The sequence below is a fragment of the Pseudochaenichthys georgianus genome, chromosome 3, assembly GCF_902827115.2.
Source record: "Pseudochaenichthys georgianus chromosome 3, fPseGeo1.2, whole genome shotgun sequence".
Taxonomy (NCBI): Eukaryota; Metazoa; Chordata; class Actinopteri; order Perciformes; family Channichthyidae; genus Pseudochaenichthys; species Pseudochaenichthys georgianus.
Genome location: NC_047505.1, coordinates 47480830 through 47503346, shown reverse-complemented (window position 1 = coordinate 47503346; position 22517 = coordinate 47480830). Strand labels below are relative to the sequence as shown.

At 42.6% G+C, this 22517-nt stretch overlaps 1 protein-coding gene across 1 annotated transcript; it reads right to left on the bottom strand.

Annotated features, from left to right (window-relative positions):
• Positions 1 to 3741: 3741 nt before the first annotated feature.
• On the bottom strand, positions 3742 to 19363 carry LOC117442740 (DELTA-sagatoxin-Srs1a-like). The gene is made up of 3 exons (XM_034078692.2): positions 19280 to 19363; positions 4285 to 4426; positions 3742 to 4197 (listed from the first exon to the last, which is right to left on the bottom strand). Exons 2-3 carry the CDS (start codon positions 4419 to 4421, stop codon positions 3780 to 3782), a joined length of 555 nt encoding a protein of 184 aa, XP_033934583.1. The 5' UTR covers positions 4422 to 4426; positions 19280 to 19363; the 3' UTR covers positions 3742 to 3779.
• Positions 19364 to 22517: the final 3154 nt, after the last annotated feature.

Genomic DNA, 22517 nt, shown 5'->3' with positions numbered 1-22517 from the left:
AAAGTTTAGAAATGACAGAGAAGACTGATTTTTCAGAACTTGTATGTATTTTGTATGTATACATTTACAAGGCAGGGGGATAGTTTAACCTACTTCCTGAATAGTTCTCACTTTAGTTTGTTTTGTGTTGTGTCAGGATTACTATACAGATGTGGAAATGGATGTAAAATAATTACTAGATCCTGACGAGTTGTTTTGATCATAAAGTAAATAACTATATTGTTTAGTTCCATATACCTGTGACTAAATATTTTTGTAGATACACTGTGATCTGTAAGTAATGCACATGTGTAAATGATAAACTGAGGCATAGAATGGTTTAAATGGCCCTTATTTTCTCAATATTTAGAGATCAAATGTGTCTGTACGCTGCTCTATATCCTCTTCATTGGTCTATTTCATATCATTTCGGGTGTCCCTCCGAAAGAGTCCAGCTTCCTGATCAATGCTCTCCTTCTTCAACACTACAAGCGTGGTGCGTACTACCCACAGGGGGGGCACCAGTGAGTTTGCCTTCCACATCATCAATGTCATTGAGAAGGCGGGCGGTGCTGTTCTCGTCAGGGCTCCGGTACACCGCGTCCTGCTCAACCGGCAGAACAAGGCCTACGGTGAGAAAAGAGTTGGAGACCAGTTCTGGAATGCAGTTGCTTTTTTGAATGAGAGCGTGCAAAGGTTGACCTGTTCATGGAGCTCATGAGACATTCTTTCACACCTGTATCAGTCTTCTAAGCAGAGCTATGTCTTTTTGGGCTCCAAGCCAGAACAGAGATTGGAAGTCGGTCGCATGACTTCCCGCTTTGTTAACCGCTTTTCAAAACACTCTAGAAATTGTTACTAGGCGTGAACCAAAACAAAAATGAGGCACCAGTTTTCAAGCATTTTTAGGAGTTGGTTAAACTTACCAATATTGTCATTATCCTGGTTTGTTACACCTGTTTCCTTTATTTTCTAATGTTCTTGTCTGCTTGTACTTCCTGTCTTTGTAACTGTTGATTCCTTCCACCTGTGTGTGATCTCCAGCTTTGTTAATGTTATAAGTATACTGTTCCTATATACGTTTAAGTGTTGATCCTTTTGTTTGGTACTTTTCCTTTTTTGCACTTGCCTGCTTTTTAGTTTTGTGTTTTTGTAACCAGCTTTGATTTGATAAAGCTACATTTTGGTTTTTCATACCTGCCTCCCCTCTTTTGAACTGCTATTAAGGCCTTATTTCCTTACCCTTGTGACAATGGTGCACAATGGTTTGTCAAACAAAGCACATGGTGTAGTCCTAAACTGTTTTTGAGTTGATGAGTAGTGCAGATATCACTGTAAAATCAATCGACAGTAAGGAGAATACTTACTTCCGGGTGTAAAATCCTCCGTTATCCAATGGGAATGGACGCTCACATTGCCTTTAAACAGCCGCCGACATAACCGGATGCGGTGCTTCCATGAGTGTCAAATATCTCCGCCGATGGGAATACATTGCAATCAGTTGAAAGCTCTTTGCGTCCGTTTATGAAGCTGAAGGAGCCTCGGCGCGTCCCAACTGCACGCCACGGGACCCTGACCAAGCGTCACTCCTGGACGTTTAGGGAGTGAGAGTGTGTTGCTTCCTCTTGCTGCCGATATATCCATTGTTGTTTTTATAAATGTCTTACATGAAGCCTTTTTCTGGTGCTTCTATCCTGATTTCTGAGTCAACAATAAAGCAGTTTGGTGTTTACAGTCATGTGGCACGTGTATGTGTTGATTGGTTCATGTGTGTAGCATTTTTAATGGCAGTATTTTGAAAATGGCAAACAAGTGAATATGTTTGATTTCAGTTTCTTACTTAGAGAACCGTTTGCAGTGGTTTGCAAAAAGTGCCAAGTTGAATTGCAAATTGGGTGCAGAGCTGAAAATGTGTTTTGGAGATTTGAGCTGAGGTTTTGCTCTTTGAGTGTGAGTTTAAATAATGATGCTTTATGTGAGGTTGTGTAACCTGCTGTGTGTTAGCAACTGAAAACAACTGTAGATAAAGCACCACAGTGTGTAGTGTCTTGTACTATAAGTGAAGTGTGTGCCATTTGGTGCAAAAGTGTGGGCATGTAGTTTTGACTGCAGTGTTTCATGTTGCAAGATATATGAGGTGTTTTGCACTTTGGGTGTGTGGTTTTGTGAAAGCTGTAAATACGATACGATACATATTGATATTCATGAGGATTGATACATGTGACAACAATAAGTTTAACTTCACTTTTTTATTTCAGTTCCAACTCCTTTTGAATTCTCCCAACCACTATTCCTTAACCCCTTGACTTTTCACAAAGAGATCAAGGAATAGAGGTTAGGAAAAGACGAGAGGAGCTAATTTTTGGAAAATTCGACCGCAACCCGGGCTTTTATATAGGAGAAGGAGAGTAGTCGCAATCAGGATGAATGAACAGCAGCTGCAGCAACACAGTCTCACTCCCTGAACGTCCAGGAGCGACGTCAGCAATTTAAAAAAATGTGCGTTAGCAATCGAGAAACTGTAACTGCACTGATGTTGAGATAAATCAGATCAGTGATGGTTATCGCTCCTCGCCCAAGATGGCGCACCAAAACAACTTCTCGTTCGACCGGGGAGCGAGGAAATTATAAATAAGAGACATGGCATGGATCCGAGGATGCCAAGATTAGACGGGCAGGATGTGACCGCTACCTTTGTCTGAAAGTTGGTTATCATGTGCAGGCTAGTTAACTCAAAGTTAATGTTTAAAACAATGGATAAACATGTAGAGACAAAGACTGTCACTGTTTTAAGAGTGCGCTTAAGACCTTCCTTTTTGATAAAGCTTATAGTTAGGGCTGATTAGATTCAGCCCCTAGTTTTGCTGATATAGGCTTAGTTTGTCGGGGGACATCTTACTTCTTCCTTCTCTCTGTCTGTACCTGTGTACTCTCATGTTCCGATTAACCCAGCTTCCCCAAATGTCTTTCTTTTTGGTGTCTATATACACCGGGATCCGGAGACATGGATGATCCTGCGGTCCTGTGCCCTGGATCTTGAGTCGTGGCTGTGGTCCTGAATCATAGGTCCTGGATGGATATCCTCGTGGATTCATCTTCCTATTATACACACATGCATTTCCAAACATTTGGACTACCTATGTTGCAAATGTATTATCTTTTCAATTTACACACGGCATCTATTGCACGTCTGTCCGTCCTGGGAGAGGGATCCCTCCTCTGTTGCTCTCCCTGAGGTTTCTCCCATGTTCCCCTTAAACTGGGTTTTCTCTGGAAGTTTTTCCTTGTACGATGTGAGGGTCTAAGGACAGAGGGTCTAAGGACAGAGGGTGTCGTATTGTCATACTGATATTCTGTACACACTGTGAAGACCACTGAGACAAATGTAACATTTATGATATTGGGCTATATAAATAAACATTGATTGATTGATTGACTGTCAAGAACAAAAGAGAACACAGGTTCAGTTCAGCTTTATGGGTCATTTTTATTTGACGTCTTTATTTGTTGGTGTTATAAGTCACATACGGAGGGATGATAGGTTAACACATTAGTAAAAGTGAAACTAATTGTACATGTTCAAAGGTGAATAGACATTAAGAGTATATTAAATGTATTGTTTACTGATCACAGAGATTACAAGTTTCCAAGAGTAGTTTAACAGGTTGCATGCTTTCAAGTCATGTGACTTTTGTTATACAACAGAGGTGACCCCAAAATGCAGTGAAGTGCAAGAGCAAATGTAAACTTTGTTACCAGCCCTGATGATTAATTATTGAGAGCGCTTGATGCACTCATCTTTAGTTTTGCATCACGTGCACCTTCATGACAGGTTGGTAGGCGTCTGACATTGTTGCCATGATGGTGACTTGTTTCCCCTCACAAGTGAGAACACCACCACTCGCTTTACCTCTGACAAACGTGATATCTTTTTTGTAGTACATCTCACGATAAAGATCATAATCACACTTTTTGCTCTTATTAAAAACTCCCACTGCGTACCAGTTGGAGTACAGGTTAAAGTCATACGGCACAGAAAACATGACAGCTATCTTCTCAGCTGTCTGATTTCTACACATGTTCAGGAGATCGTAGGTAAAGACGCCAACAGTTCCTTTAGCTGTGTGTGGTGTCTTTTGGAACACTGCATTCCCAGATTTGAGAGGGGCAACAGTCGGGGGTAAAGGTGTAGTACAGCTTCCACTTGAAGTGTACCTCCTGTTCATAGAGGGGGCAGACAAGCCTTATTGATCAGAGAATATTTGAGGAGAACTTATCCTACAAGAAGACAGAAAACATACGTACCTGGGGTTACAAAGAGTGAAGGTAGTACATTCATTCACGACCTCAATGTCACACTGTCGATGTGTTGGTAATGCTCCAGCAACTGCCTGTCCAATTCCAACAACTGCACCAACTGCACCGACTGCCGCAAAAGCCATGATTGCTGTGCAACAGAAAGACTAGTTCAGACACACAGAGCACAAAACACACACATTCTGATTTCATTTTCATTGCATTTGACAGGCAGCTCCTCTGACAAAAAAAGCTGACAACTTCCAAATATTTCTCTAAAAGATTTTTTGTTAAACATCTCTTAATCCATACCTTCAACATTACAGATTATTGCTACCCCTTTTTATTTACATCAGCCAGGCTGAGAGGTGGATGTTATATTCACACTTTTTCAGGGTCAGGAACTGATTATATTTGTATCTCACAAATGGTATATTTTGTGTTTCATATATCCTTTTTCTGCCTCTGAACTATCTTTAATTTCACTTTGGCCATGACTTCGTTGCATGCTTTGCATTGCAATGCTTTGGAGTGTAGGCTTGTCGCTTTACAGCATGAAGTGAATTCAGTCAGACAACTGGCCAGGGCCGTCCCTCCCTACAGGCCGATCATGCAGGGGTGTCATCTTGCGGAGGGTGCCTCAACTGAGCCGAAAATGCGGCGCACCTATGCGATTATGCGGCGCAATTAGTGTGGTGCTCGCGAAACAGAGGGCCTCATCATATAACTTTGCGTGGGGCCTCATGTTGGCCAGGGACGGCCCTGCAACTGACGTCTAGGCTCGACCTCATCACTCCACAGATGCACATAGAACATTTAGTGAGGATTAGATAACTATCCCCCGAGCCTACAGGTGGAAGCTGGGATGGAAGCAGGGATGGTGGGGAGGCAGGCAAGCAGCAGAAACAAGAAACACAGCAGCAGGAACATTAAAGACACGCTTTTTGATAAGAGCGACTTAAACTCAGGTGCGATTTATAGTCCGGAAAATACGGTATATCTTTTTTTGTTCAAGCATTAATCTGTACTGAGAAAGTCTGAAAAGGCAAGATGTCAAAGCAGAGTTCTGCTCCTGCAAGAGGAGTGTGTTCTTACCTTGTCTGGTGGGTGATTAGCAGCTCAGATCAGGAGGCAGACTGCAGCTGCTTTATAAAGAACATGGAGACGTCTGACTGCTTTTGGTAGGTGTGCCTACCTGAGAAGTGAAGTGATTTTCAGAAAGCAACGCCTGCTGCTGGGTCTATAGGAAGCATATGTCCTTTATGCTGGGGACATGTCCCCACTACTTTGAAAAAAGTGTATTTAGCTAAAAGTGTTCTGAAAAATAGCATGAACAAAATAAATTGTTCTCTTGTAATACATGAGAACAATTTACAATCTCGATAACAGTTTGTCCGTTCACACTTGGTGGGTGTATTTCTGGGAACACAAGTGGTGCCATTTGGACATTCAACATATTTAATATTAGTAAGCTTTGAATCGAAAATAGTTAAGCAAACAACACCCCCCGTTTTGCAGCAGCAGGGCCGAGGCACTAAGCTAAACCAAGACATTCTCACTCCCAACTCGGCCTATGTTGACGTTATGTCAGGGTCCCTGTCGTCAGTTTCAACTATCAGGGAGTCCCAATAGCCGCGTTCACACTGCGGTACTTTTCCCACAAAGGTTCATGCGAACTTAGTTCATGCGAACTCTTTAGTTCGCATAAACTAAGTACAGATCGCGTTCACACCAGAAAAAGTCCCTGGGGGTGGATTAGGCAAATGAAGCCGCTGACGTCACTTCTTCTTCTTCTGCTTTGGGTTTACTGGCAGGCCGCAACCCACTTCAGGCCGCCCAAAGTCCCCGGCCGGAAGTCCCCGGAGTTGGGGAAGGCTTCAGTAGAAGCTGCTGGGAGTCCCAGCAGCTTCTACTGAAGCCTTCCGAGTAAATCGCCAGAACGCCGACACCTCCTCATCTCCACCGCTCCCATGTTTTATTTTGTGTTGCCATAAGTTAGTCTCTCTGCGTTTCTGCGCTGGGCTAATGCTAATGCTAATGCGAGGATAATAAAATGGCGGCTTCAGAAAAGTTTTACGGGGCGTGGTTTGCAATCCGCCCAGCCAATCAGGAATATAGCTCTTTTCTCAAAAAAGAGCCGCTCGAAAGTCCCTGCTCTCTAGCAGGGACTTTCGAGGGGGTAAAAAGGTTCGCATGAACTACTTTTAGTACCGGCTCTTTTTGGTGTGAACGCGATCATGAACTAAGTTCGCATGAACCTTTGTGGGAAAAGTACCGCAGTGTGAACGCGGCTATTGACTTGCATAGAGCTCCTTGAACGTTGGTAATAGACGAGTTGGGACCGGGGCAAAATGCTCTCCGCAGATCCATTCTCACAGCATTTATCAACCTTTTTTTTACTCAATATCAAGCCACACTTATTGTTTTTACTTCTTTATTTTAGTTGAATAATTTCGGACTTTTGTTGCTGTCAGTTAGGGGCTCAGAATACTGAAATCTGTATTGTTTCATCGTTTTTTCCTTCTAATTTTGTATTATTTTTCTAAACCACACACTGTTATTTACTCAACAATAAGACACAATTATCCTTGTGTTTATTTATTTGTTTGATTAATCCGGAGTCCGTCAGGACCGAGGGTCGGAGCAGCTCATAGTAGTTGCTTTAGAGAATTTTACACCCATTTTTTACACTCTCCGCTTTGCTTGACAAACCGACAAACCCCGTGATTAGTCCTCAAGCTCTGTGATTGGATGTTTGAGTGGCAGTGCGCCGAGGGTTACGCCCAGGTTACGCCATGCGTCAAACAGCACTTTCAAATGGGATGGAACCACGGCAGGTTATCCAAAACTGGATTTGAACGGGTCCACCCCGTCACCCCATTTTATATTTCATAATTCTGTGTTCTTTATTTATTGAATGTTCAATACCTGGCAAGGTCAGAGTTGAACAATTTGGGTCGCATCCTCAACAGTGCATTACAAGACATCTATCGATATGTGTGTACCTCCACCATTAAACTGTCATATTCTGCGCATGTCTTATACTTTCTACATACATCTTATAAGAGTTTAATAAATATGTATAATATCAGTTAAAATAAGTGCTTCAACATAGTTAACATTGCAGGAAAGTTGATTGTCAAGTCCCAAAACTAATTATGCAATATATTAGACGTTAAGTACTTTGTCAGGCTTAACATTTATCTGTAGATACCCCCAAAGCTTTTTTCTTATTCAAAAGAAGACCTTAACTTAAAGTATTCTTTAATGTTTAAATAAAGCATTATTAATTTGTCTGTTTTGCACATTTTCCTATTAATATCTTTGGACGTCCTGCACTAAACTATTTTATTGTAGAGATCATTTACAGTATCTTATTATATATATATATATATATATTATATTGTGTGGTGACCACCTATTTAACCACTGGGACATAATTCATACTTGGAACTACAGTTGCGGTTATTGTTCCCACACGGACATGTTATGGGTTACCTATAAATAGGTGTGCCCTCTTGGCTCTCTCTTGTCGACCCGGGCTGCGACCCGACAACATGTCCTTTTCTGCTCCTCATTAAAGTTCCCTTTTGCACCTTCGATGCACCGCCTCTGACTCCATATCTCTCGGCACTACACTGGTGACCCCGACAAGTCTCGAGAAGTTTCCGGGACGGACCCGAACACGGCAAAAGGAACTCATGTTTCTTTCTCGAAATGCCGGGGATTTTTGGAATCGTCCGTGGCTGCCACCGGCACGCGGACTGAGGCTCGGTGCGCGCCCCGCAGAAGAGCTGGGGACGTTGCTCGCCGTTCCTGCATCGGCTTTCCAACCAGCAGGGGGACGATGCACGACCTGCTGGGTCGACCAGCAAACCGATTGCTACCTCGTGGGCTTGTTTCTTCGGGGCGTGCGGCTGCACGTCCTGGCTGCGCGGGCTGACGACGACTAGCGGCTAACCACGAGGGGCTAACGACGGCTAGCAGCTACCCATGGCAGCCAGCTAACGGCTTCCGGCTAGCGGCCGTCGACACCAGCTAACAGCTAACCACTACAGCTAACGGCTAGCAGCTACCGACGGCTAACAGCTAACAACGGCTAACAGCTAACGACAACTAGCAGCTACCGACGGCTAACAACGACAGCTAACAGCTAACAACGGCTAACAGCTAACGACAACTAGCAGCGGCAGCTAACGGCTAGCAACTAACGACGTGTTGACATCTGACTGTTAACAATTTTTGTTCCGGTGCCGGAGAGGAGGTTCGACCAGCCGGTTGACCTCATGTGGACACTCATTTTTTTCACCACCTCGACGGCGGTTCCAGACGCCACTCACGGTATCATCGACGCCTGGGTGGTGCACTCCTGGACCCCGTCTCGCCTCAACGGTTTTGGACGTCGACCATGCTGCCATCGGCCCGTGGGTGGCGCGCTCCGGAGCCTGTTTGGCCTCTCCTGCCTTCCGGGGATATCCAGACGCCACTCACGTTCATCGACGCCTGGGTGGCGCACTCCTGGACCCCCTCTCGCCTCGACAGTTCCGGACGTCGCCCATGCTCCATCGGCCCATGGGTGGCGCGCTCCGGGACCCTGTCTGGCCTCTCCTGCTTCCCGGTGATGCCTCAGCACCTGCTGAGGACTTCATGCCCGCCGCCGCGGCACGTCTGCCTGCGGCCGGGTTGTGCTCCTTCCTCCCGGGGGGACTGCTCCTCTCTTCCGGGGATACCTCGACGCCTGCCGAGGACTTCATGCCCGCCGCCGTTGTGCGTCTGCCTGCGGCCGGGTTGCCCTCTCTTCCGGGGATACCCCGACGCCTGCCGAGGACTTCATGCCCGCCGCCGTTGTGCGTCTGCCTGCGGCCGGGTTGCCCTCTTTCCTGCTGGGTTCTCCGCAACACCTAGTGCGGCCCCCTTACGACGGCCCGCCCCCGGTGTGGGTGCCCTCGCCCTCGTTAGGGCCCCTGCCCTCTCCTGCGGCCCCCTTTCGTGGCCCGTTCCATGGCCCGGTCCTCACCTGCGGCCCCACCCTCCTCGGCCCTTGTGATGTTTCCTCCACGGACGTGGGGATATATTTTTTTGCCATGTTTGAATTCTGGGGGGGCTTGTGTGGTGACCACCTATTTAACCACTGGGACATAATTCATACTTGGAACTACAGTTGCGGTTATTGTTCCCACACGGACATGTTATGGGTTACCTATAAATAGGTGTGCCCTCTTGGCTCTCTCTTGTCGACCCGGGCTGCGACCCGACAACATGTCCTTTTCTGCTCCTCATTAAAGTTCCCTTTTGCACCTTCGATGCACCGCCTCTGACTCCATATCTCTCGGCACTACAATATAATATATTGTAGGGCCATACCTATACAAAACATGTCTGTGACCTTTTTTGCTTAAAATACCAAACAGATCACCCATTGTAGCCATGCCTCATACTGCTCAAACCCTCTATTCCAGCCCTGTTCCAAAAAGGCTGATTCTAATTTAAATGGAACGGCTGTTGCTTGCCACGCCCCTTTGTAGCAACGCAACTTTCCTCTGCTCAGAGAGTTTTCTACTGGGAGAAACTCAGCCAAACGCTGCATTGATTAAATGCCATATTATGCTCCCAACCACTTCAAGCATTATTTCTGAAACAGTACGGAGCTCAAACCTTTCTCTCCCGCAGGGTTTACCACAAGGACATTACGTTACACATATTCTATCCAGTAGCCTACAGCGTTAGCTCCATGGTTAGCTCTGAGTGTTAGCATGCTTGCTAATGTAAACACAGAGCATATTACTCCCAAAACATGCGGCGCATTGTTTCTGATACAGCACATACAGTAGCTTGACATGTTCATTCTTAAGTGTTTACCGCTAGAACAGTGCCATTATATGTATTATATATATATATATATATATATATATATATAACAACTTTACTCTAAGTGCCTCCTGCAGACATCCTGCTGAATACACAGACACACAGCTGCGACTGTATACGGAGACGATAGGTTGGGACGTGTCACGTCGCCAATTACATAATAGGAGCAACAATTCTGGATCTGCTTGTTAGCACCTCCCTTTTTTTTAGATTTGGGTACGGAGGAAAAGAGAGAGGGTTTTGTTTTCTGACACTTTGTGAGTTCCCTGACACCGGGGACACATATTTATGTATAAAAGACATGCATTTTGCATTATAGGTCCCCTTTAACCAAACATACTTTAATTTTGAAAAACCTCTTATTAAATCAGCCTAGTACACACACATGCACGCACACACACATGCACGCACGCGCACACACACACCCACACACGCGCGCGCACGCGCACACACACACACACAAAAACACCCAGTGACATTTTGCTCAGCACACACGGTGTGTTTACTCCTGTCCTTCATCTTACAGGCGGTTGTATTTAGCTAATAACACGAGCTAACATCACATGAGTAATGGTCTGTCCTGCCTGAGCGATGGCGGTGTTACCTTCATAACTTGTTCCTATCTGCTGTCTGCCTGAGAACAAATTCAAACAACAACAGGTACCGGGGTCTCTCCAACACACAATGTGTACTGACTCCATTTATAGTAACAAAGTGGATTTGGAGGGAATCATTACTCAACACCTCCCACGTCCTTTATTACAAGGTTTGTCTGGAAGCAAACACCACTACAAGGCAAGTTGGGAGTTACTGCTATTCTTTTTACAAATGAAAGCTGCTGTATTTGCAGATCAGCTCTAATCCATGTGTTCCACAGCCAAACCTCATTTTGTCCGCAGTTAGAATAATCCTCCCTCCTTCTGTTTCAACTGGCCCCTTGTTATGTGATGTGCAGTCGCCATCTTAACAGATCAAGTTAAGCCACTTGTTAGTTTTTTCTTTGCGGCACAAAATCCATCCATTGTATTGTTTATTCCAGTCATGTGGTTTGGGTATTTTTGGAATTCCCTTTTTAAATGTAACTCCACAGAAACCCGAAATAAAGATTGAATGGTTTTCAATAAAGTATACAGTATTGAATAGTTAATTGGTAATACCGGGCATGTCATTGTAGGTGAATTGAAGTGTCAGACTATCAGACTATATAGTAAAATGCACTGATTTTCATTTTTTTATATTTTACATTTCACTGCAGACAATCTCACGAGCTGACTTCACCCTTTAAGAGATGTTAGTCTTCTCACAGTATGTGACTCCTCATATCTTTTACAGCTGGCTAGATCTATAGATTAATATATTAAAAGTAATCTTTAAGTTAACAGTTTTTTTTCCAGCAATGCAGTGTGGATACATTTTTCTACATTTTAGGCCAGTTCCAATTAAAAGAAAATGCTTCATTAAATGACAAGGTATAACATTTCCTTTCATCACTGAGTAAAAAGCATCAACGTATGTAGGGAAAATACATTACCAGGGTGTCTCACCTTCATGATGAGGTGTAAACAAGTTAAATGTGTTTGCTTTTCGAGATGCATTAGATCTTTTCTCAAAGTGCAACTTAAGAAAACTGCAAATGTGCACGAAGCTTTGCCTTAAGGAGTGCGTGGGTGTGTGTGTGTGTGGGTGTGGGTGTGGGTGTGTGTGTGTGTGTGTGTGTGTGTGTGTGTGTGTGTGTGTGTGTGTGTGTGTGTGTGTGTGTGTCTCCAAATGGGCTCATTTCAATGTGAGCACTTGCATGCGGATTGCAGTATTAATGGACGTTCCAGTACATTTGGTCTGACGCCAATGGACCCAATTGCTTAGCATGCCTGCAGGACATTAATTGATGGCCGGGTTACGCTTCCTAATAAGTGTCATAAATAACGGTTTAGAAGGACGACGGGAAAAATCTCAAATGCATTAACCATTGCGTTGACATCTTAATGGAGATTCAACTGAGATGTGATCAAGTGGAATCCGTCAAGTTGGAATCCATTAACGCGGGGCTGAACTCTCCGTCGCGGCAAAACGTGTGACAGCGATGACGGCGATGGGACAGACCCGCTTTACTGCTGCTCATGTGTCACGCCCAGCTTTAATGGACAGCCTTGTCAACACCCTCATCCCCACTCGCACATGGCCCTCCACCAACACAGCTGTTGAAGATCTGTCAAACCAGCGTGTCACGGAGCCACACACACCCTCCCAAAAGTCACTGATGGAGACAGTAAAAACCATGCACCGTTCACTGGCAGCATCATTGATTTTATCCCCGAATTATTGTTGAGGACACACCATGCCTTGCATACCAATGGAGGGGCTCTCACTGGCAGGCAGGCAAATTAGCCCGGGTTGCCACAGTTTTTGCTGGGGGAACTGAAGTTGGAGAAGCAAACCCTGGCAGCTCTGTTTGGCAATTGGTTGTCCAGCAAAAGCACACATACACATGAATTCATAAAAGTGCACCCATGCCAGATTTACCTCTGTATTGGGTATGCAGCCAGGAAACTCATCAGTGGAATTGCAGGTTTAGCCAACTGAGGATTTTTCTGTGTAACCAAGCCACAAATAAATGGGATGGGAAAACCTCTGAGCTCCCCGATATACTGTAATTGATGTGCAACTATGCACATTAGTTCCATAGGGCTACGTATGTTACAAAGAAGTGTATGTATTGAAGTCCATGTGTATGCATATACAGTATGTTGATGCATGCTCAATTGCGATTGTGTTTATATAGTACATATGAGAAAGGAATTCTGAATGTGTGTAAGTGCGTACTTGTGTGCATGTGTGGGATGTGTACATGTAGAGTGCCATGCATCCGGTGCCAGCATTGTTGCACTGCAGAAGTGGTGACTTTTTTTTACCTTATTCTCATAACATATATTATATCCCCCAAAACACCCTGGTACAACAAATATAGTTATATAATGGCAGCAAAGAAATAAATGTTTGCCTTTTGTCAGAGGTATACTAAAAGTACCTTTTTATTATCACTTTTCTTTTCTTTTTTGAAAATAGAAATTGCTAAAGACATTTTCTTTACATATAAAGATATTAGTTAGTAATTAGTTACTTTTCACATTAGCAATGCTATTTTTTGTTTGTTTTTGTGACTAATAAACGCCAAGATTATTGCCTTGCATACCTTGGACATGGGGGTGATCTGGTTCAACTAACCAGCGGCCAGCTGCAACATTAACTGATGCACAAACAGGTCAAATTCATCTTTCTTTGCCAACTGCAGTGTATGTGCAATACCTGTATGAAAGTCACAGTCCACACATCGAGAAGATTTAGCAGCAACTATGTTGTGGACACATGCATTCACTTTCCATGTAGTTACCCACCTCATAATTTTGTTCAGCTGTTAAGTTATGTGTATTGCAACAAGGGGTAATGCTAAGATTAGGGAGTGGGTAGAGCATGTCTGTGAAAGTGTGTGCAACACCTCTGGCTCAGGTCCACTTAAGGTGAGATGACCTTTAAGGTGGACAAGGTATTCTCCTTTAATTGACACACCACTATTTATTTGCTGCTTATTAAGGACATATTAAGCTCTTTTTCAGGTCCATTAAGTGTGAAATGTTTACATGCTTTAATGTTCAGAAATGCTTTATTGCTGCAGCACCTATTTTTCACCCTTTGTCTTAAACCACAGCCCAGTCTGCTCTGATCGGTTAGCTCGCTGTGTCCGTTGTGATTGGTCAACCTCTTAGAGATGTCCTGCCCAATAGCAAATCTCATACAATTTGTTGGAGTGCTAGCCAATAGAAGCGCAATTGTTACATACTGATGTCATTATATCACTGAAGTAAACAAAGGAGTCCAATACATATGTGTCAAGTGTGTGGGAGAAACTCCTTCTGGAGGGAACTTTGTGATGTTAGCCTTTACAGACCATTAACATGCACAAAACCTACGGGAAAGGGAAACCCCCAGAAAGCCTAAAAGGGCCCCTTTAACTGAGAAATATTTTTTAATTCCTATTCTCAGTTAAAGATTAAACCTATTTTACTTTATTTATTTCAATTAATATTTAAGTATTTTTTACATTATAAAATTACTAAAAGATTATTCAAAGTAGCTTTTACTTCAGTGAACTATTTTATTACCCTTGCTGTCAATCTCTGTCAGTTAAAGCCTGGAAAGTGCCGCGCTCAGCTCTTCCAGCAGAGTGCTAGATGTAGTCTATCATTAGCCTACATAATGTCCTGACAGGTCCTTTTTGTTAAAGGATTTCCCTCAAGTTTATCAACGAGGTCCCGTGAAGTTTCTATTGTAAATGTGCTGCAGTGACAGCCACTAAACGTTCGTGTGCGCGTGTGTGTGTGTGTGTGTGTATGTGTGTGTGTGTGTGTGCGTGTGTGTGTGTGTGTGTGTGTGTGTGCGCGCGCGTGTGTGTGTGTGTGTGTGTGTGTGTGTGTGTGTGTGTGTGTGTGTGTGTGTGTGTGTGTGTGTGTGTGTGTGTGTGTGTCAGCGAGTGCGTATGCTGGTAGGTGTGTTATTTGTGCTTGTATGTGCATGGTAATGTCTATTTGGGCCTGTGGGGTGACAGTTCTGCTCTCGGCAAGTAGGTAATTAGCATGCATTATTCAAATGGAAGACAGAGGGAATGAGGGTGGGGACCTGTCCACCTGGCTGTCGGCACAGGAGCTTTTCTCGTTCAGCGCCACTTACTCTGCACATTTAGAACATGAGAGCGTGTCTCTTGTCAATGTATTACCTTCCTCCCAAGCATTTGTAGATAATACACTTTTAAAGGGTTCCATTGTGAGGCAAGATGTGATCGTGGTAAGCCAAAGTCAAAGACATTTAATCTTCCAATTTGAACAGAAGTGCCTGTCATCCACATTTATATTTGAGTCAGATCAGGTCGGTTTTATTGACTGAAAGTGCTGTACTTCACATAGCAGCAAAGGGCATAAGTAGATATGAATTCACATTAAAACAGAAACACTCTGCCATCTGACATACAGAGCTTTATTTGAGATGAAACTGAGGTCCTAGCTAATGGTGGCGGTTTACTTATTAAGAGCCCAGACGTTCCTGAAATCAACCTGTGCTGCACACAAATATCAGGACATGCACACTGTGTCATCCCTTCAAAACTGACATTAAAGCTCTGCAATACATTCTACTTTTGTGAAGCTAATTTATTTGTCTGTTCTAGACCAATTTGACTGGGGGGGGCAGTTACTGTATATTCTGAGGGGGGCACAATACATGCAGGACGAAAAAGACAAAGACAGTATAAAGTAATTGCGCATAAGAAACAGTGGCGGTGCCAGATATTTTCTTTTGGGGGTGCTGTGGGGTAGCTTGACGTTTCATAGAGGGTGCTCAAACATGTAGGGTTTCCCATTAATGTACCGGGCGCTACAGTGGAATTTTCTACTGCAACACTCCCCACACACATACACCCACGACTGTTACAATGAAGGCTCCGAATTTAGGAAATCCTGGATACGGCCCTAACCACAACGATCTCCGGTACCGGTGCACACTCTCTCTCTCGCACACAAAATGGCTCGTGCCAGACACACACAGAGCAGAGCTTGAATTAAACACAGAGACCCAGAAGTAATACTTGTACTGTAGCATATTATTTTTGAATCAATCATTTTTCAAATTATGAATTTCCATCCATCCATCCATCTTCTCCCGCTTATCTGTGGCCGGGTCGCGGAGGGTAGCAGTTCCAGCAGAGAGCCCCAAACTTTCTTTTGCCTGCTCACATCAACCAGCTCTGACTGGGGGATCCCAAGGCGCTCCCAGGCCAGGAATTAAAATTAATTCTTAATTATGAATTTCACACATAAAAATTTAAAAACACATACATTTCTTGGGGGTGCTTAGGGGGTGCTATGGCTATCCTAGAGGGAGCAGCAGCACCCCCTAGCGCCCCCCTGGCACCGCCTATGATAAGAACACAATGCAATACAGTTATTGGTATTTGTTTCAGTTCACATATTTATTTCAGATACTTATAGTTACAGTTTTTACGCTCTAATGGGTCGGACTAGAATGACAAATAGCATTAGTTCTGCCTATTCCATCAGTCAATACATCGTTTAATCATAAACTTTTTTTTTCATTTTCATTTTCAGGGGGGCCACAGGGGGGTCCAAAGTCAGTATTAGGGGGGCACTGCCCCCCCCCCCCCCCCCCCAGAACACAGCAGGGCCTGTAGTGTGCGGTCTTGTTGGATAACAATACATCAGAAGGAGCTCCCTTTTTGTTTTTCTACTCTCCTGTTAAGTTCTTTCTCACTGAGGCTTTGTATTATTGGTTTACTTAAAGCTCCATGGCAGCAATGTTCAGCAAGCAGAATTGGAAATGTTTTTTGTACAAGGCAGCAAAAGCAAATATTTGAGACCAATTATGGACTTTCATGTACTGGGGTGTGAAAAAACGTCCTCGTTCAGAAAGCAAGCCTCTGCAAAGGCATCTGTTTCTCCACAAACATATTCCTGTGTTAGTGTGAATGAGTTAAAGAATGTTTCTGCAGCACTGGCAGCTAAAGTAGCAAAAAAGCTACTTTACATTGCTCCTTTTGAGAGTAAAAGTGTAAATATAAGATCCATACACACACATACACATTTTGTACAGCAATACAAAATGACAAATGTCAAGCTCATATCTGCACATTTAAAACATTGTAGTTAGTGTAAAAACGGAGTAAACACACAGTATTCTGATATGTTTCCATTTGCTTTTGGCAAGGTTTTCAGCAGTGCTTCTGTTTCTCCACAGCCGTTCCTGCTGGATTATTATTGTCAGACTCATATTTTAGCCACAGATGAGTCATTAGCACCTTGCCTTATCTACCACCCATTTTCCATCCCCACCACGTCACCCCTCCAGGAGCGGCCTCTGTTTACTTAATTGATCAATTAGCTGCTTGAGAAAGCACCCTCTCCTCCACATTTAGCCAACATTTACATGTGTCACTTTAATTGTGTCCCTGTCTCCTCACCCAAATTATTTACCTACTCACTCACCCACGCTGCAAAGCTCCATTGTCCCCAGGGGACTTATGGTCTGACTTGAATGGTAATATGTGGCCTGGATCATAATTTGCCATTTTACTGACAAATGATCTCCAAGCCATATAACCTGTAATCACTACAGTTTCAACCGCCGCACTCTCTTAGATTCAGTTGAGAACTTTCACCTAACCAATTGCCGTTTGTTTTACAATAGTTGAACAAATGTCACTGTGTCCTTATGTTTCACAGTATGGAATAAAGTGAGTACTGAGCATGGACAGGAATTGAACCAAAGCCAGAAAACGTTCCCAAATGAGAACTGCAGAAACACAACATTGCAGAGGAAAATTATCCTTGTGTCAGTGGCTGACTTTTTACAATGGCCTTTTTCCCTTTTAACTATTCAGCCGTGGGTCTGCTGGCCTGAGGTCCTTTTCCAGTGGGTGGACTGGCCGTGAAATCAGACTGGCATAACCCTCCTCCCACATAGTGGATTTACACAATTTACATACAACAGTCTTTTGATTGTGCTGGACCAACAACTAATCCTTTGTTCCCAGGAGGCTTCGGCTGCACTTCACCCCCTCTCTGTTGCAGAGTCTTACTGCCCTCCAGTGGTGGACGGCCATATTACATCCTGGTATAGAACAAGGCGTGCTCAGTTCAATTTATTTGTTGTTCCTGATCCACACGTGTTACAAAACAGATCTACTGGAAATGACTACAGCCGATAGTTGGATTTTAAAGCATTCAAACTATTTCTAAAAGGCAAACAAAGTCATTTTTGAATTTGTGTTCATGAATCCACAATCATTGCTCAATAAATTACACTCTGTATCACACTGTACAGAACATTGAAAAACACATCACACCTTGTTGTGTAGTTCATATTTTAAGTGAATCAATTGTTCTTATAATGAGCCCAGGGAGTCTTTAACTTGACCTCTACGCAAAGGTGCATGTAAGTCCTGTGATACATTTGAGGCATATCATATAATTGGTTTGATTTTATATCTACAGAAAAGTACATATTTAATGTAATTATAGTTATTATAATTGTTATTCCACCTTGCACTCCTTAAAGCAACCACAAGGTGGCGGTAAATCCCTTTTTTCTTCTGTACAAAACAGACATGTAGCTTCGGAAACACATAAACACGAGTGTGTCTGTCTTTTGTCACTGAATAGAACAAACAATACTGTATTCATTTATTTGTAACAACATAAAATGTATTCTGGCAGTGTTGCATCCTAATTTGAATTGTGTCCCAGTTTAAACTCATTTGTGTCATCCTACTAGTTCAACAAATTGGCGAGTGACTGTTCCCATTGTCCCTGAAATCAAAAATAAACATATTAAATAGTGTTTGTTTCTGGACTCTTTACAAAAGCCTTCTACCAACCAGGCTTGGAATTATTTTAATTTCAAAAAGCAAATTGGTTTTGTTTGGTTATTTTCTCAGCTGGAAATAAAGACAAACTCTTCTCCAGTTCTCACTGTTTGCTTTTGTGAAATGATTCATGAACAATGACACCCCGTTTTATATTTGGAAACATTTACAGTAGAGAGAGACTAAGAAGAAGACCATCTTAGCCATTATCAGAAAACGATTAGATCAGTTGAGGAGTTGTTAAGTGTTAAACCAAAACATAAAGCATCACATATTGGCTGAAATAACATACAAGCACATATCATGAAGTGATATATTAAGAGCTGGAGGGTAGTGGTGCGACTCAAATCTGTATGTGACATAATGTGGTCATAGGGAAAATATTTAAAATTCACTTATTTTCTTATGTTTTACATCGGCCACATTGTCTTTTATTTTCAAATAAATCTGTCTTTATCCTTGGATTGTGGTTGAGTGCAAAAATAAAACTATTACTTTACTACATTTTCACCACCTAAACCTGCATACTTAGTATGTATCATGATATGAATATTAGTCCATTATACATGGGGCGAAGCCTGCGAGCTAGTTCAGGCAGTCAACTCGAGCACCAATGATACATGAACATGTGACGCACCTCGTCCCTCTTACAACCAACCAAACACATTCTCCTAAACATGCCGCTCTATTTAAGCTGCCAGGTCTTCCTACCTCTGCCTCGATGCTGCTGCTGCCACTGCTGTGTTCACTTGCTATTGCTGCGTTCATGTTCCTGTGTTTCATGTTGCTGCTGCTCGCCTGCCCCACCACCACCTGTAGGCTCGGGGGTTAGTTATCTAATCATCACTCAATGTTCTTTGTAAATCTGCGGAGTGATGAGGCCCGAGCCTAGACGCCAAACTCAAACTATATGCTGCTTATAATAAACATATTAAGAAACACGTGAGTTGTCTGACTGAAATACAGTTTACAGTCCATACCTATAGTATAGCATTGCCTAGTATAATGTCATTTATTATGGTACATGTCTTAATAATAATTGCAATAATACACTATTGAAAACACACAATAAAAGGCATTATGGTAAAGTCATATAGTGTTATTCGACTCAAACAAATACAAAATTATAATCATGCCAATAAATATGTTGGAAACAAAGTATAGTGAATATATTAATGTTGATACTTTTTTTTTAAAGTATTGTGAAAGCATGCATTTGGTATGATATGTTAAAAAGAAAGCTATTTGAACTATTTCAAGCTAAATCAAGCTATTAAATGTTAGCATTACATATAATTGAAATAGTGTTTTGAATAGCATATTGCAGTACATTAAAGTTCATGAAATAAGGTGGTGTTCATAACTGTGCAGTCCAACATGGAGGACAGTTGAAACATCAACCACAATGCAATACAAAAGGTCAAATGTATGTTTTCAATTCAAGGCTTTTATTGTCATGTGTACATATAGCTACAGTGTAGATATGACAATGGACATCTTAGGTCCTCCAACAGTGCAGCACAATGAAACAGATAAAATAGTGCAAATAAGTAAATACAATAAAATAGAATATAGTAGAAATAGTGCAGAATAGTTTGTATACAAGTAATTGGAATATTGATATAAGTTGCAAACAGATGAATGTTATGGATGTTTTTTCAATAGTATATGTGTGCATACTGTTTGTTTGTAGCCATAGTTCATAGATGTTCCTCCTGTAGATGCAGAGTTACAATAATGACTAACACAAGACCACACAACTTGACCTGTTCAGCATGGAGTCGAGGCAGCACTGCAGGAATGTGTGTGTGGCAGGCTATCATTAGTGCGCTTGCGAGAGCCCAGAGAGGTGATAGCAGGGGAATTGTGGGCTTTCATATCCACAAGCTGGTCCAGGATGCCAGGCAGAGTGTGGTAATTTAGCTCAGGGGTGATGGAAAATAGTGGGTTAGTTTAATGACAAGTTTGTGTGGCCATGTAAAAGCACTCATCAGAGTGGGCGAAAGAGAGAATGGGTGAGAAGCACAGAAATGAAGAGAGAGAGAAGGGATTGTGTGTTTGAGTGTATGTGTGTCCCCTTTTCTTATTAGGGCTCTGTTTGCTTTTTATTTTTTACCAATGTGCGAGCTTTCATACCAGTTTTCAGCTGCTTCGGTGCTTATTTGAACAGCAAGTAAATCAATGATCACGGATAAAAGCTGAACCTTAGATCATTCAACACAGACCAATATTAGGAAGTCAAAGCACAAGACAGGAAAAGAAAGAATAAAAAATTGTTAATACAACAATAATGCAATATTTGACTCTGTATTTGTACATCAGTCCTCAGGTTAATCTAAATCGTATATACATAATAAACAATATTTTTAAAGGAAACTATTTTTGTATTTTGCTCTCAAAATAATGTATAGTTATTTTTTAAAAGCTGAAATATGTCAGGATATGTTGATTTAAATAGTAAGGCAAGCAAAACACAATTTGATTCCACTTTTATGTTGCGATCAAATAAATCAAATGAATAATGTTAATGCGTTATATAGTCCATAACCGTTTATCCTCCGAGTATTACACAAAAAGCAGTTCAGTTCAGGTTCCTATGCTTATCTGTCGGCTAATCTTTTCTAATCTATATCAAGATAAGTATAAATCTCAAGGATAAAAGCGTGAATAAAGTCAGTATTATTAAATGTAAGTTGCTCTGTTTTGATGCGTTGTTTATTCATGCGTCTTATTCACTTTGAATTTCATCCCTAGAAAAAAAAAGGAAAAAAAATCAATCCTCCATCTCTGTCTCCCTTGGCAACAGGTTATAATCCATAGTTACGAGGAGCGGTTGCTAGGTGCGTTGCCGAGATACAGACCCTTCTCTCCGCTGGCGCTACGTAGGAGGCCACCGGGTCCTTGATGATGGCAGAGAGATGAGGGACGGGTGAAAGAATGACAAGAGATGGGACAATGAGGAGAGGAAATAGACGCACACACACCTGCCTGAGGCCGCATGAGCACAGGCACAAAGATAGCGCATGAAGAAAGGCTGGAAATGAGAGCGGCGAGTGAAAAGTAAACGCAAAAAGGATAATGTACCAGTCTAAGTAGGCAATCTGAACACCTCCATTTGCCACAGCTACATTCAGTGTGTCTGTTTTCTGCCTGTGTTTGTGTGTGTGTGTGTGTGTGTGTGTGTGTTTTTGTGCATCCGACAGAGGAAAAGAGAGAGGTGGGAATCTCCTTTTGACTCCTTGAAAAGCCTGCTATTACGTTACAAAAATTGATGGATAAAAAAGGGGCCCTAATGGCTTCAATCAGAGGATCCTTTTTGTGCAGGCTTTTCCCAATGGGAGTGGGAACAAGAGAAAAACACAATAAGAAACTTTGAGAAAGGACGGGTTAGGTGTCTTGTTGTGGACATAAATAATAGTCCACCTTTTTTGTTTAACCTTCATAAGCAAAAATCTAAATGTAACTCACTTACTTTGGAACCGATTCTTCAAAGAATGTCGGGTTTGGACCGGTTTGACCTCCTTTCACATGTTCCCACACCAACAACTCTCTTTTTGTAGTATCGCTCATGGCCATATAACCACCTGAGTTACACAAGCTGTCCATTTTTTTTTTTTTCTAAGCCTGATCCGTTTAGTATGGTGTTGATAGAAACCCATGAGAGTGCTTATTCCTCACGAGTTTTCTTGTTGGTAGATAGAAAGAGTGTTCTTTAGTGCTGATGCTGCAGGAGCCATCTGCCGCTCCCAGCTACGATTATCCCCGTCTTCTCCCCCAGGGGGCAGTAGCACCGTGCACACCGCCACCGCCTCACTCTGCCCCAAGATCAAAGCCACCATCGCCCCTCTCTCGTCTGTCTACCTCAGAACAAGTTTTCAGCAGTTTATTAAAAAAACGACGAAGATATTAACATGATGTCATAGAATGAGATGTCGACCTCAGAAAGCGA